At 42.8% G+C, this 13,873-nt stretch overlaps 1 protein-coding gene across 2 annotated transcripts in view; it reads right to left on the bottom strand.

Annotated features, from left to right (window-relative positions):
- jade2 (jade family PHD finger 2) overlaps positions 1–13,873 on the bottom strand; it is a 138,341-nt gene that overhangs the window by 80,579 nt on the left and 43,889 nt on the right. For both annotated transcript variants that reach the window (XM_008401939.2, XM_008401940.2), the window contains exon 4: positions 8,358–8,515. In XM_008401939.2, the coding sequence (XP_008400161.1) occupies positions 8,358–8,515 (158 nt within the window). The remainder of the gene's footprint in view (positions 1–8,357; positions 8,516–13,873) is intronic.

The raw sequence follows: 13,873 nt of genomic DNA, 5'->3' as shown, positions 1-13,873 counted from the left end.
GATGAACCCTGATGAACCCTGATGAACCCTGATGAACCCTGATGAACCCTCATGAACCCAGATGAACCCTGATGAACCCTGGGAACTCGGTTCCCTCTTGTCCAGCAGCCGGTTCTTTAAACCCTTTTCCTAATGAAACGGATCAGAACCGATTTATCACCGTAACGTGTCATTATTTCTGGGACCAAGCAGACACAGACCCGGTTTGGCTCCTCAGGCTGTACTTAAGCAGAACATTTGGTCGGTTTGCTGCCCCGACCAGTCCAGAGAAACCGAACCGGCTCGTGGTGGGAGAAACGCCCACTGACCCTCACTGCATCGCGCAGACGAGCTGCTGCGGGCGGATCTGGCTTTTATAGAAACAAAATCCATCAGAACGTCAGTCAGAGCTTCATCCAAGCCTGGACAGAAGGTCGTAGTTCAAGGGTCAAGACGAACTGAAATCCTTATTCAGCAGTTTATCTGCTGCAGCCGATATTCAGACCAAACATCCACACACTCAGGAGATTATCTCACATATGAGCTTAACAAGTAAATAATTCATATCTTTGTGACTTTTTTGAACATTTGAATTTGTAAACACTAAAAGCTATTATTCACTGGAGTGGCTGAAGTCCAGCAGCTCTGCTTGGACTCAGCAGGAGGTCAGCATTTATTATCACTACGGCACAGGAGTTTGGCTCATTCCTCGCGTCTTCACAGTATTTTTCCGTCCAAGGAGACAGATTTTCTTCCAGTCTATTAAATTACACTCAGCCATCAGCTCTCCAGACATTTTGAAGGACTTTCAGATTTTCTTTGTGCTTTTGTTAGTTTCTCACTGGTTTCCAGTTCAACACCTGGACTTTTCCAGGGAATATTTTATCTGCAAACCATAAAAAGCTACTAAACCAAACGATACCAATATTTTTTATCTGAACTGATACAGCAGGAAAGTTGCTGATTGGTCAACAGTGGGGTGATTGTTGTTAACGCCAAACGTTTGGACCTGCCCCGATGGGCCGTGTCGGTCTGACCTCTCACTGCAGAGCAGAGGACAGCGGCTGATCTTTGGACCTTAGCTGAGGCAGAAAAGATCAGCTTCACTGCACGTGTCAGCCGATCAACCCAAATTAAAGAAATCAGCACAGATAAATGAGGATACCCTTAATTTTTACCACCAACAAGTTGATTAATGAGGATCTATTATCTGACTGATCTGCTGAGGCAGCTTTAAGTTCAGTGTCAGTTCTTTCATATTTCCTAAGCATCACTTTCAGACATTGTTTAATACTCAGTTTCCAAACATTTTCTGGCCCCTATGGATTAGAAATGTCTGTCTGGTTGAACGACGCTGGGGGGAATCGACTGTTTGGGGGCAAAATGAATCTACATAGCTGAGCATAGATAACATCCGTAGCCTACAGGCTACTTGTTAAGCTTAAGGTGATGTATTGATATTAGCTAGTTATCTTTTAGCTAACTTTACCTGCATCCAGCAGCTTCACTCAACAGTCTGTTAGTTTGGGGGAAAACTGTGAAAAGTTCTTTGCGTTTTGCTGGTTTGCTGCCATGATTCTAACACACCTGCGTATCTCCGCACAGCAGCAGCAGCAGGTCTCCTTCACAGGTGTAAACCCAGCGTCGTAGCGCTCATGTTGCGTTTAAAGGCAGCTCGGAAACACAGGTTACCACATGTTAACGGATTAAACAGTTTTAACTGCTGATAAAAGTAGCAGAGGACACAGATATGGGAAGACTTGGCAATTCTAAGGTAAAAACCCAGCGCATACAGCGTTCAGAGGTTTTGTTTTTTCATCCAGACGGCTTCCCGCGCCCCCCCTGCAATGGAACGGCGCCCCCCCCTAGGGGGCGCGCCCCACAGTTTGGGAACCTCCGGTTAAATAAATGATGGTAGCTGAGAAAGTCAAAAATCAAGCATCCACATCTAAAGACATCGTCCACAAATCCTCAACAACTTGAGAAGCTACTCTGAAACTTTTCCCTGAAAGTAAATAAATGGAACAAGCTGTGCTGCTGTGTTGCATAATTTAAATTCTGCAAACATGTTTTTGAAAGCAGCTGACTTCATCCTGTCCCCACGTTTTAGCCACCTGCTAACTCAATAACCAAAAACCAGCAGTGTGACCTCCAATCAGCCGCTGCTGTGGCTCGGTTAAACCATCAATCCAAGAAGCGCTGAACGCCGAGCGTTTATCCAAACCATCTGCTCCTCCACATATTTACAGTATTCAGTCTGCAGGTCGTCCATCCAGGCAGCAAATCCCAGAGCAACACACAGCACACATATGTACAAAACAGACTGTTGGATGTTTGTTCATCCATCTAACTGCTGTTAGACATGAATCCAGAGTGTCAGAAAACAAACAAGCGTGTGTGTGTGTGTGTGTGTGGAAACTATTAGCTGATGTGCACTCATCGACCTCGTGCATGATGACGCTGATGAAGCTACTCTTAGTCACTTTATTAGCTGTTTTGGAAAGATTAGAGGGTAGCGCTGGGACTGTTCCAGATGCTGCAGAGGCCATTATTTTTGAAACATGCACACGCTCGGATGCAGCGGGCGAACATGCAGCCGGCGTTCAGTGAGGATTCACGGTGAAGGCAGCAGCTGGCGCAGGCGGTTCAGAGTCCTGAGGGACTTGTCAGGCGTCCGTTTTTTCCCCTTTTCCTGAACGTTTCTGTTTTTTATGCTTGTGATTAGTGGATGTGAATCAGTGCTTCTGTCATGACCTTTAGCTGCACATTTTTCTTCATCAGTTTCATGGAAAGGGGAAAAAACAAATGTCATATTTGTTCCAGGTGTTGTTAACCGTCTTTGTTTCAGACAGGAAGAGTTTCTGAGTCATTTCTCCGAGGAAGAAACAGAATAGTTTGTGCTTATGCCAATAACTGCAATGTCTTTTTTAAATAGTCGACATGGTTKGGCTTTCTGTCAACGGATTCTCAGTAGAAATACAAAATTGACTTTATCAAGCCAGTGAATAGAAGTGAATTTACAAAGAATCATCAATAGTTTTACTGGATAATATTGTGCAGAACTCGGACGTGATCCACGGTGGACACGGTGATCCACGGTGGACACGGTGATCCACAGTGGACACGGTGATCCACGGTGGACACGGTGATCCACAGTGGACACGGTGATCCACGGTGGACACGGTGTGCACGCTTACATAGAATATTCTGACTGGATTCAGTTGATAGTTTTATTCTGATTTTGGAAAACTGACCCGACTGAGAATATGGAACAGATTTTTGATCAGCGGGGAGTTGATGCTTTCGAATCCCCCAGAACTGGACCAACTACCTAAGCATGGTGGTGGCTGCATCATGCTGAGGTTCTGCTCCATTACCAAAATGGTGCATTGAACAATGTTACCATTGGTGACGAAAAACTACCTGAAACTTGGACGGTTTGTTGTTCCAGCAGGAAAACAATCCCAGGCTAATATTAAGCTAACTCCTTTAAAAATGTCTGAACTAAAAACAAATGCAATCAGTCCCAGCCAGCTCCTCCACTTCCAACAGGAAATGAACGGCATCCTTAAAATGATAAACCCAATTCAAGTCACGGAATAAGAGGAGCACTGGGGGAGAAAAACGGCCAGAGATTCTCCAAATGTCAAGGTTTTCTTTTTCAATTGTAAATATAGCTGAAGCTTCGCAATGCATGACATTTAGACAATCCTCCACCTTCACCATCCTGCAGTTTTCCATTTTTCAAGCTCTATCTATCTTCGTTCCCCAGGCTCCATTTAGTCTGTGCTGCTGAGTTATTAGGAGCTTATTAACTCTACAACCCGGTCGTTTCCTTCAGTGGTTGCTCTACTTTGTCTATGTTATATATTTCTAGATAATAAATGTTTGAAACTAACAATGACATAAATTATATGCAGTACAAAGACAGTTCAACAGTCTCTTCTGATCAGTTGATGCTGCTGTATTACATGAGTAGCTTAAACAAAACCTAATATTTTTATGAATGCATTCATACAGAAAAGGTCCCAGAAAATAAATTCTTCTGAAAGAAGTTCCAGGTTTTAGTGAGAATCCCACCAGGTTCCCTCCTGCTCTATTTCACAGAARGCTTTGCTAAAGCTAGCATCCTCTCTTTGTGACGCTGACCCCGCTCCACTGAGGCTYCCAGACAGTTCACCCAAATGTTCTGCATACCTCACATGCCTTTCAGAACCAGGTTCTGCATCAGATCCCAGCTGCCAGAATGCTGACCGTAACATATATCACTGGTGTCGACCACAAAGTGGTGAATTCAGCCTGCTGGGAGCTTCACGCCTCATAAACATCCTCCACTTCACCGTTTAACACATGCACTACAGGAAAAATACAGTATTTTATTTACTGTATTTCATTCTTTCCATGTGCAAAACCCAAGCCGACCAAAGCCCGACACATTCAGCAGCTCTGCCAGGGGCTGAAATGGAGAAATGTATAATAAAACCCCAAGATAGATTCCATTAATTTTAAGAAAAAGGGCACATCTTCTCATGCGTGTATGTAATTATTTCCATCTCTGGTTCAGAGTTGTCCCTGGAGACAGAAGCTGTCGAATCACCGGCGCAGTCCTGTTCAGTGTTATGCAACAGCTAATTATTTTCACTCAGCCCCCACAAAAACCAAGATCCAGAGGAAGACAGAGAGGAGGAAAGGTGCAGGTGGAGAGAAAGTGATAACATGGGCAAGAGAGGAGGAGGAGAGACGAGGAAGAGCAACGTGAAGCCAGTGGGGAGAGGAGAGATTATAAATGGAGATGAAGGGCAGAGTGTAGGAAAGGGTAAAAAAACAGGAACAGTGAAGGGCAAAGAGGCAGCAGAGAATCTCTTCTTCTCTCAATGAATCATGCAGAAAAAGTAAAACAGCGTTTCACATTCAAAGCCTCTCAATAACCAAGATATGGAACCAAATATGGAGAAATGTGAACGATTGTGTCAAAGACAGACGGAGCCCGGAGCTCTTTTCCTCTTCCACAATTTTTAGAGATTATGTCATTACTCAAAAAAAATAGAAACAGAGAAATGTGTCAGCGCCTCCAGCACAACTAAAATGAGGGACGAGGGATGAAGAGGTGGAGAGGAAGAACAGGATGAGATGCACAAAGAACTGCTCAGCCGCCTGCAGCTTTGAATACATGGATTTCAGTGAATTATGTGTCTTTAAGCATCTAAGGATGTTTTCACACCTCAGAGTCCAGCAGAGTCAGTTTGATTAGAAACCAAAACGGAAACATTTGAGCCATGTGGTTCTTTTCCTCTCTGCTGAGTCAAACCAACCTGTTCCCCTCCTGGCCTGTGGGGGCGCTGCACCAAGAACCACTGAAGGAAACGACACAAAAACCTCTGAAGACACTGAGAGCAACTTCCTGTTTCACCAGATGGAAACAAGATGGAGGATTTTAGCGGTTGGAGGATTTATCTCTAGGCTAAAGACCAGGAGCCATTTCTGCTGCTAGCGCTAGGCTAGCACGTTAGCTTTGGTTGGATTTACCCAGAATGCCCTGCACTGTAGTCCACTTCTTGTTTTTGGAGCGGTCTCTGGTCCGCTTGGCGTTCACATTCAAACCAACCAGAGTTCACTTCAACCGAACCCAGACTGAGGTTTGGAGGTCCAGAGGTCAGAGGTCGGTTAATGTTCACACCTCACCAAGCGAACTGGGCGGGTGTCAATGAACCCTAAGATTGAAACAGTTTACTTGGACTGTACCTTAGCACCAATACTCAAAACAACTCCAGTTGATCTCATGTTACGCTATGCAAGTGCTCAGTCTGCACTGGTGAAGATTTACTCTGGTAAAGTCAGATGCCAGAGGAGCTGCATCCTAACTCCAGATTTAGGAGTGCTAACCTTTCAGCCCCAGATGGTCAGGCTATCTGACGGCAGAAGCATTTTAGCTTTAGCAATCTAAACATTACGCTCTTAATTTCAAAATAAAACTCCGACATAAGGAACAAAGAGGAAAAGCGTAATCAGGCGATAGGTGGATTTTCTATGAATAATTTGTAGTTTTATTCAACATAAATAAAAACAGGTGAATCAGAGAATACTGAACCACAAACAGTCGACGGTCCAGAGTCCAAATATTTCTCCGAACTTTGTTTCTATTTTCACATAAACCTGTAAAGCACTAAAACCATATTCCATATTTATTCCTCTGTCCCAGATGGTGGAACAACATGACAGCAATTTAAGCAAAACAGATGGTTCTGGAAGAAAAGATGTTTATTCAACATCTTGTGTTTTATTACACCTTAAATAAAATAGACACTGTTGATAGCAGCGTATCACAAAAAAACAATTTATCCCAACCGGTTTTATTTAGCTGAATTTATGAAGAAAACATGAATAAAAACGGTTTGAAGACCAATTAGCTGATCATTTTTCRCACAGCAGATCATCATCCAGAGGTTTTCTCAAACTAATCCCTGAATTAATTCATTTTAAATATTTGTAATCTGCAGTAAACATTTCTGGTTTTGTTTCCCAGTTATCCGCCTCCCGAGAACAACCTGTAGAAATATTGGTCATCACTTTAAAAGTAAAGTCTTGTGGCCAGAAACAAAAGTGTTTGTATTTGTTCAGTAGATTAGTAATGATTTAATGAACAGAGGAGGAAAAACTAACTGGGTTTGTCAGGATGACCAGGTTGAGTTCAGTCCCTCATCGTTTCATCAGAAATCAGATCCATGTCATGCTTTTCTCTACCAGCTTCTGTTACGTCTGCTAACAGACTTATTTCACCCAAAACACTTTCCTCATGTTATATCTGAAATAATCTGGAACTTTGTATTGAAATCAAGGAATTAAAACTTAATACAATTAAAACAAACTCAATAATTTCCATTGAGAGTAATTTGCCGTTTCTCTCATTCAACCAAAAACTGGATGATAAAAGTCTTCAGTTTTGTGCTTTATCTTTTTTAAGGATAATTTTGATTTTAGAGATTTCATAATTCATTTTACTTGTTGTGTTTATTTAGGATATTTAAAATGTATTACAGCTCCAGAGTTAAATGCTCATTAGATGTTTATTATCGCTGAGAATGTGTTCTGGCATTATTATTATTATTATTATTATGCCATTATTATCATTATATTATTTGAAAATGGCCTCAAAACAATATTATCGTTTATTGCAATATCTGCTGCGGTGACAGACCTATTCATAAATGACACAAATCATTCTTAAAAGGATAAAACAAGCATTTAAAGTTGTTTCAAAACGTTAAAATTCAGTATAATCAGCAGCTTGGAGTTGATTTTTGCACCTACATTTTTAACCCGCAGAGAAAAACCAACTCCAGCTGCCTGCAGCTGGCTAACAGTAAGGGCCATGAAATAGAAAAGGTTTTACAGATGCTGCCATAATCCACCCTGCATGTCTTCAGACGGTAAAAATAATGAAACTTTCAGCTGAATCTCTCTGGGAAGTTCATTAGGTATTCCGTCTTCCCAGAGCTGAATCTGAGTGTGTGGCCTCTCGGTGCTACAAGCATTACCGGCTAGTCTGAGCATTTTCATTAGTTCCTCGAATGCCGGAGAGAAACCACATGGGTATGTGGAGCAGCTGCTGGGAGATCTGGAAGGTCTGCCTTCCTCTGCCAAGCGGTTGGCACATCTGCCAGCCACCTTAACATCTGTATCTGCCTGATTCACGGCGCGTGAGAGTCCAAACCTGCTTCCCCTCATGTACCAGTCACAATATTACAAGTTGTGATTCTGATCAGTGCCATTTCTGCGTGTTTGGTAATTCCACCCAAATGAAACAAGGCTTAAACAGGAAGTGGGATTAAAGGTGCATTCACACCAATCCTGTTTCGTCTGTTTTAATCCAACTCCAGTCCATTTGTCTAGAAAATCCGGTTTGGTTTTGTGTGAACGCTAACCGACCTCTGACCTCTGACCTCTGGTCCTCCAAGCCTCGGTCTGGGTTCAGTTGAAGTGATCTCTGGTTCGGTTTGAATGTGAACGCCAAGCGGACCGGAGACCGCTCCAAAAGCAGGAAGTGGACTAYAGCGCAGGGCATTCTGGGTAAATAAAACSAAAGCTAACGTGCTAGCCTAGCGCTAGCAGCAGAAAWGTCTCCTGGTCTTTAGCCTAAAGAGAAATCCTCCAACCGCTAAAATCCTCCATCTTGTCTCCATCTGGTGAAGAAGGAAGTTGCTCTCAGTGTCTTCAGAGGTTTTCATGTCATTTCCTGCAGCGCCCCCACAGGCCAGGAGGGGAACAGGCTGCTCACATGGTTTGGTTGGTTTGACCGTGTAAAGCTTTTAGGTCACCTCAGAGTAAATAACCCAACAACCTGGAGCCCTTCAAACGCTCTGGTACCGATCAGATCCTACCTGACCACGGGTTCTGGGATGGCCTCCAGGTTGGCTGGGACCTGAACCCCCTTCTCCCACTCCTGTCTCCACGGGTCGGACAGAACGTAGAAGTCGTCTGGGCCGAGCTGGGCCGAGTCCGGCAGCTTCATGGCCGTGATGAAGTCTGTCCGAAACACCTGGAGGGAGAGACGGGGAAATGCTGCTGACTGACGTAACAAAAAACACAAATCCACGAGCAGAAAGGTTTTTACTCTGGTGATGACATTAAATCACTTTTTTACTTTCGGTAATGAGCAGGAAAGGAAAAAACACAAAGATTTCTTAGTTTGCAACCCAAAATTTGGACATGTTTAACTTCAAACTGCCCCTAAAAATATTTATTTCAACCAAAACAACCAACTATTGCAATTCCTGTTGTCTTCTTTCCTCTGATAAAGTCCAGACTTTCCACATAAGAGCTTGGAAATGATGCAGATTTTCCCTTCAACAGCTTCGTATCTCCAGAAGAAATCCATCTGGATCAGTTTTTATTTTCCATTTGAAATAAAATCAACAAAAACTGTGTACAGCGTAACTGTAAGCAGACAGAACTCTTCGTCTTGGTCCAAATGCAACAGTCAGTCCAACACAAACAGACAAGCAGCATGTGAGAGCTGGAACGGTTCGCATGTGAGCCTGAAGCTTCCTGACAGCTCAAACTTACGGCTCTGAAGTGATGCATTTTATTTTGCTTCTCAATGTTACCTCCACTGAAAACAGCAACCCTTTGGTCAGCTGGTTTTCCTGCTGTATGCCCTGTACAATGGCTGCTGGAAACAACAAGAGTTTTGTTGTTGACTCAACATTCAGAAACCTTCATTTCAAAATTCATGGAAATATCTGGAAGTGATAAATATGGACAGTTTAAACCGTTAGCTAAGGGAAAGTGAACCAAACTACCGGCTCCATAATGACTGACTGTTTCTAATAAATATCTTTTTCCTTCATTTGCTACATTTGAAACATTGAAGTGAATCAATTAATCTAAATAATGAATAAAACCATATTTGTTTTAGTTTGCAACGATTAGTAACGAGAGGTGGTTGTGTTTTCTGTTAATTGTGAGATAATACCGATAAATATGTGGTTATCTGCACCGATGGAGCAAAAACAGAAGCAGGCACCGACATACTGAGAGGAAAAAGGACGGAGGAGGAAGTATTAAAGGCAATCATTGCAGTAAAGTGTTGGCATTAACCTAAAGGCCTTTAAAGGTCAACGCAAACAAAGCAGATGTAAATTCAGACGCATTTAAATCCTGCATGTAGGAGGTTTCCTGAAACAAACCAGGTGTTTCTGAGAGCTGGGCAGTGGCTGTTCTCACACCGAGCCTCTTCGCTCCGACCTGCAGCAGCGACACCATCAGCCATGAAGCGAAGGGAAACTCCAACACGCTACCAACAAGCAGCAACAACACAATGACTGCTGATCCTCCTCATCATTTTATGTGTTGTGCCTCTTCAAACTATCCTCTGAATCTCTGACTTCAGTCCATCCACTTATCTTCAGTTTGATGTCAGATCAAGAAGGAGGAACAAATTAGACAAGATAGCAACAACAAAGAGGCTCCAGTGTTACGAGGTGACCTATGATGCTTCCTGGTGCAGGTTAGGATAGATATGGCCTAAACAAAACATGTTCATTACATTTTTTCCATAAAATCACTCCTAGATAATCAGTTCTGCCTGTTTTAGGGTCTCTGTCACTTTAAATCCAGATAAGCTGCTGGCCACACCCCCAACGTTTACACTCACACATGAAAATGGCTGCAAACAGAGGCTCAATTATACAACAAGCATTAGTGGAGCCCCCTGCACAACCAACCAGAATGCAGCCAGCGCTTTCTGGATGATGAGTCAACAACTAAACTCTAGTGTTTTCCAGCAGCCATTGTACAGCAGGGAAACCAGCTGTCCAAATGCTGGAGATCAACTGGAGTTGCTAGGTAACGGGCTAGAGCTCTGATTGGGTTGCTAGGTGACGAGCAAAGCTTTGCTGTGGTTGCTAGGTAACGGTGATGCGTAATGGTGTAACAATCAGGAAGTTTCTGTAACGGCTCATTTTCCAGACACCAAAAAACTTTTAACTTACTGACAGGAAAATGGCTTTTCTGGAAGCATTTGAGACCCAAAATGCTCTTAAGGATTTATTTACAACTATTATGCAATTACTTTTAATGAAAACAACTTCAGTTCTCATCATCTACAGGAAATACTCCCAAAATGTCAGATTTTACCCACTTTCCTTCCTTTGCAACATCATTTTCAGCAGTCGGCTGTTAGTGACGCGTCCAGTGATCAGAATAACAGCGTCTGTCTGTCTGTCTGTCTGTCTGTCTGTCTGTCTGTCTGTCTGTCTGTCTGTCTGTCTGTCTGTCTGTCCGTCCAGCCGCTCACTGGCTGAAAAGCCACCAGTGGAGAAGCCAGGGATGATGATTTAAGTGCAGCAAGAAGTGAAAGATGAGTCACAGTGTATGAAAGGCCTTAATGTAAAACCAGCATGGCTGCCTCTGCTGATGGCCAGGCCAACACAAACAAATAATAAAACCCAGAGAGAAGTGGTGTGTGTGACTGCGAGTGTGTGTTCAGCTGCAGAACCTGTTCCAGCCGACAGGCCTGCCACTGATGGCGTTGCTGCTCCGCTGCAGGATTTTCTGCGTCTGAGTGCATGTTAGACGTAAAACCGAGGCTGTAATGGATCTTTTCTTTCCTCTTCAGCAAAACAAGCAGAACAGATAAAGGCTCGGGGCGACCGGCTCCTCCCTCATCTCTCTCTTTCTCTATCCATCTTTATGCTGCTGCTTTCATATTTTGCTCTCCAGTGGAGAGAAAGAAAAGGAAATAAAGACTAGAGGAGACAGTAAGTGATGAGAAAACATAAAATCTAAAATAGATGGAGAGAGGGGAAAAACAACGGAGTAATGTGAAACAAGGAGAGCAGCGGAGGAAAAAAGAACGGGACGTCAGTATATCAGTTTTATTACTGTGTGTTTGTACAGGAATGGCTGCAGCTAATTAATGTCTAGGAAACTCTATTACAAGCTCCTGCAGTTTTATGTTCTGCCCTCTCCCAGCCTCCCCTGCACACCCTGTTCATCTGTCCCAACTCATTTTCTACAGACAAACACTTAGACGCCGTCCTCCCTCAGGAGACAGGAGGTTGTGTTAAAATGAGCTTATTTTACACAATAATACATAAAAACAGAAACACTTTCCTCCACAAAACAAATCAGGGGGAAAAAATCTGCCGGAGCTGATTTGATTTCTCCAACTTGTTTATCTTCTGCAGAGTGAGTTAACGTCTGTGTTCCACGCAAAGACCAAAACAAAGAAATACATTTGGCATCTTTATTGTCACTGAGGAACTGATGAGGAGTCATGAGGCAACGAATGTCGTTTCTGGCTGCTTTCTGCTGGTGGACAGAGACTGTTGCGTAATGAGGCTGAGGGGAACAATGGAAACTCTGTCGGTAATTACTTCACAAGTGCATTTCGTTCTCCATCCATCACTTGATTTATTTGCAGCTTGAAACATTTTTCCACATCGATCAAACATAATAACTGCGCTGCAGACGTGCAATTCAATTTTGCCATTTCCTTGCAGTCTTCCAAATTTTTACAAATCGCAAAGAGCGGATAAAAATGCCAAGTGGATTTTCCAAATCCAACAAAAGATGGAAAGGAACAGCGGATTCCCAACAGAATATTTACTTAATTATGCAACTATTTCATCTGTTTGCTGTTATATCACTTGGTGCTTCATAATACTTTTCAAAGAAATATTAGCTTCCCAAAAATGTAAGGTTAGATCTAACAATGTTATCCTCCAATAAATTCACATTACTTTCATAAGAATCACAGGAGCTTCTCAAAATCAAGGGTGAAGAAGCAACTTACATGCCTCTATCGGTGCACCAGCTCAGCTTAGTCCATTTTAGTCCAACTTTAGTCCAGTTTGCTTGTGAAGGTGTGAATGCGAAATCAGACCGATGAGGACAAAAAAGCAAAGGTAGGCACACCTAAAAACCTCGGCTACGGTTTGGTTGAAGTGAACTCTGAACGCAGATGTGAACAGCAAGCAGAACGAAGCAGGAAGTGGACTACAGCGCAGGGCATTCTGGGTAAATCCAACCAAAGCTAACATGCTAGCCTAGCGCTAGCAGCAGAAATGGCTCCTGGTCTTTAGCCTAAAGAGAAATCCTCCAACCTCTAAAATCCTCCATCTTGTTTCCATCTGGTGAAGAAGGAAGTTGCTCTCAGCGTCTTCAGAGGTTTTTGTGTCGTTTCCTTCAGTGGTTCTTGGTGCAGCGCCCCCACAGGCCAGGAGGGGAACAGGTTGGTCTGACTCAGAACCACAGATAATGGAGTTCTGGTTTCTAATCAAACCGAGTCCAACTGACTACCATGAGGTAGCCAGTAAACAGTAAACCAGCCAGTAAACATCCTGTGCATCATTTTAGAAAATGCAGAAACAAATATAAACTGAGTCTTAGAAATTAATTTCATGTCATCTTTTCCATTTAGTTTATTTTACACAATTTGCATATAATCTGAATTAACATAAAAAAACTTTGCCTTCCAAAATGCTTTTGATTCCCTGGTGCACCATGGATTTTCACCAATGTTAAATCTGCAATCTTCATGCTAACAAATAGGCTTGAGTTTAATTTTACAACTCAACCACCTGCACAAAAACATAACTGTGCTAACAGTTTTACTGAAATCTGTTTAAATTCAATATTGTTTTTATGACTTGGATCTCCACTGTTCGTTTTATTTCATTTTTAAGGGGAAGAAATCTGAGAACTGAAACGTTCCATGCACAGATCTCACCTTGACCACTGCTGAACCCCTGACTCAGCTGGTTTTTACGCTGCATGCGGCCGACTACCTGTCTCGTCTTATTACGTGGCCTGACTCGTATCGCTCAACATCAGCAAGGCAGTGATAAATTAGCACTCTCCACTTCCTCCTGCACTGAGCAGAACAGAAACCACAGAGGATGACAGCTGAAAACTGACATTTAAAACCCGGAAACACGCATCCAAATAAAGACAGCACACACACATACTAATGTGTACACACACAGTAACAAAAGGAGGCAAATACACACCGATACAAGGAACTGAACTGGATAAAACACACACACAGAGAAAGAAATGTAAGCATTTATATGTATACACAAGCAGAGACACACTACACAGGTCCACCCACTAAATAGACCTTATTATGGTGCTGCTGAGTCAGTTTCCTTAAAGCGCAGCGATTGCACTTTAAATGCTTTCAAAGGCCAAAAGACAGCGCACAATAGTTTATCCTGAAAACAGGCTGGTTCATGTTTGGCTTTAAGAGGGATGAGAATCCTGACACAGAGAGAAACGTGATGCTTCTCTGTCACTCCTGCTGTTATTACTCTGCAGACTGTCCAGTGATAAGGTGCATTTAAAATAGAACTAATAAAGAACAAGGGACAAAAACACAAAAAGCAAACATTTT

Source organism: Poecilia reticulata, unplaced genomic scaffold (assembly GCF_000633615.1).
Source record: "Poecilia reticulata strain Guanapo unplaced genomic scaffold, Guppy_female_1.0+MT scaffold_155, whole genome shotgun sequence".
Lineage (NCBI taxonomy): Eukaryota > Metazoa > Chordata > Actinopteri > Cyprinodontiformes > Poeciliidae > Poecilia > Poecilia reticulata.
This window is presented reverse-complemented; position numbering and strand designations above follow the sequence as displayed.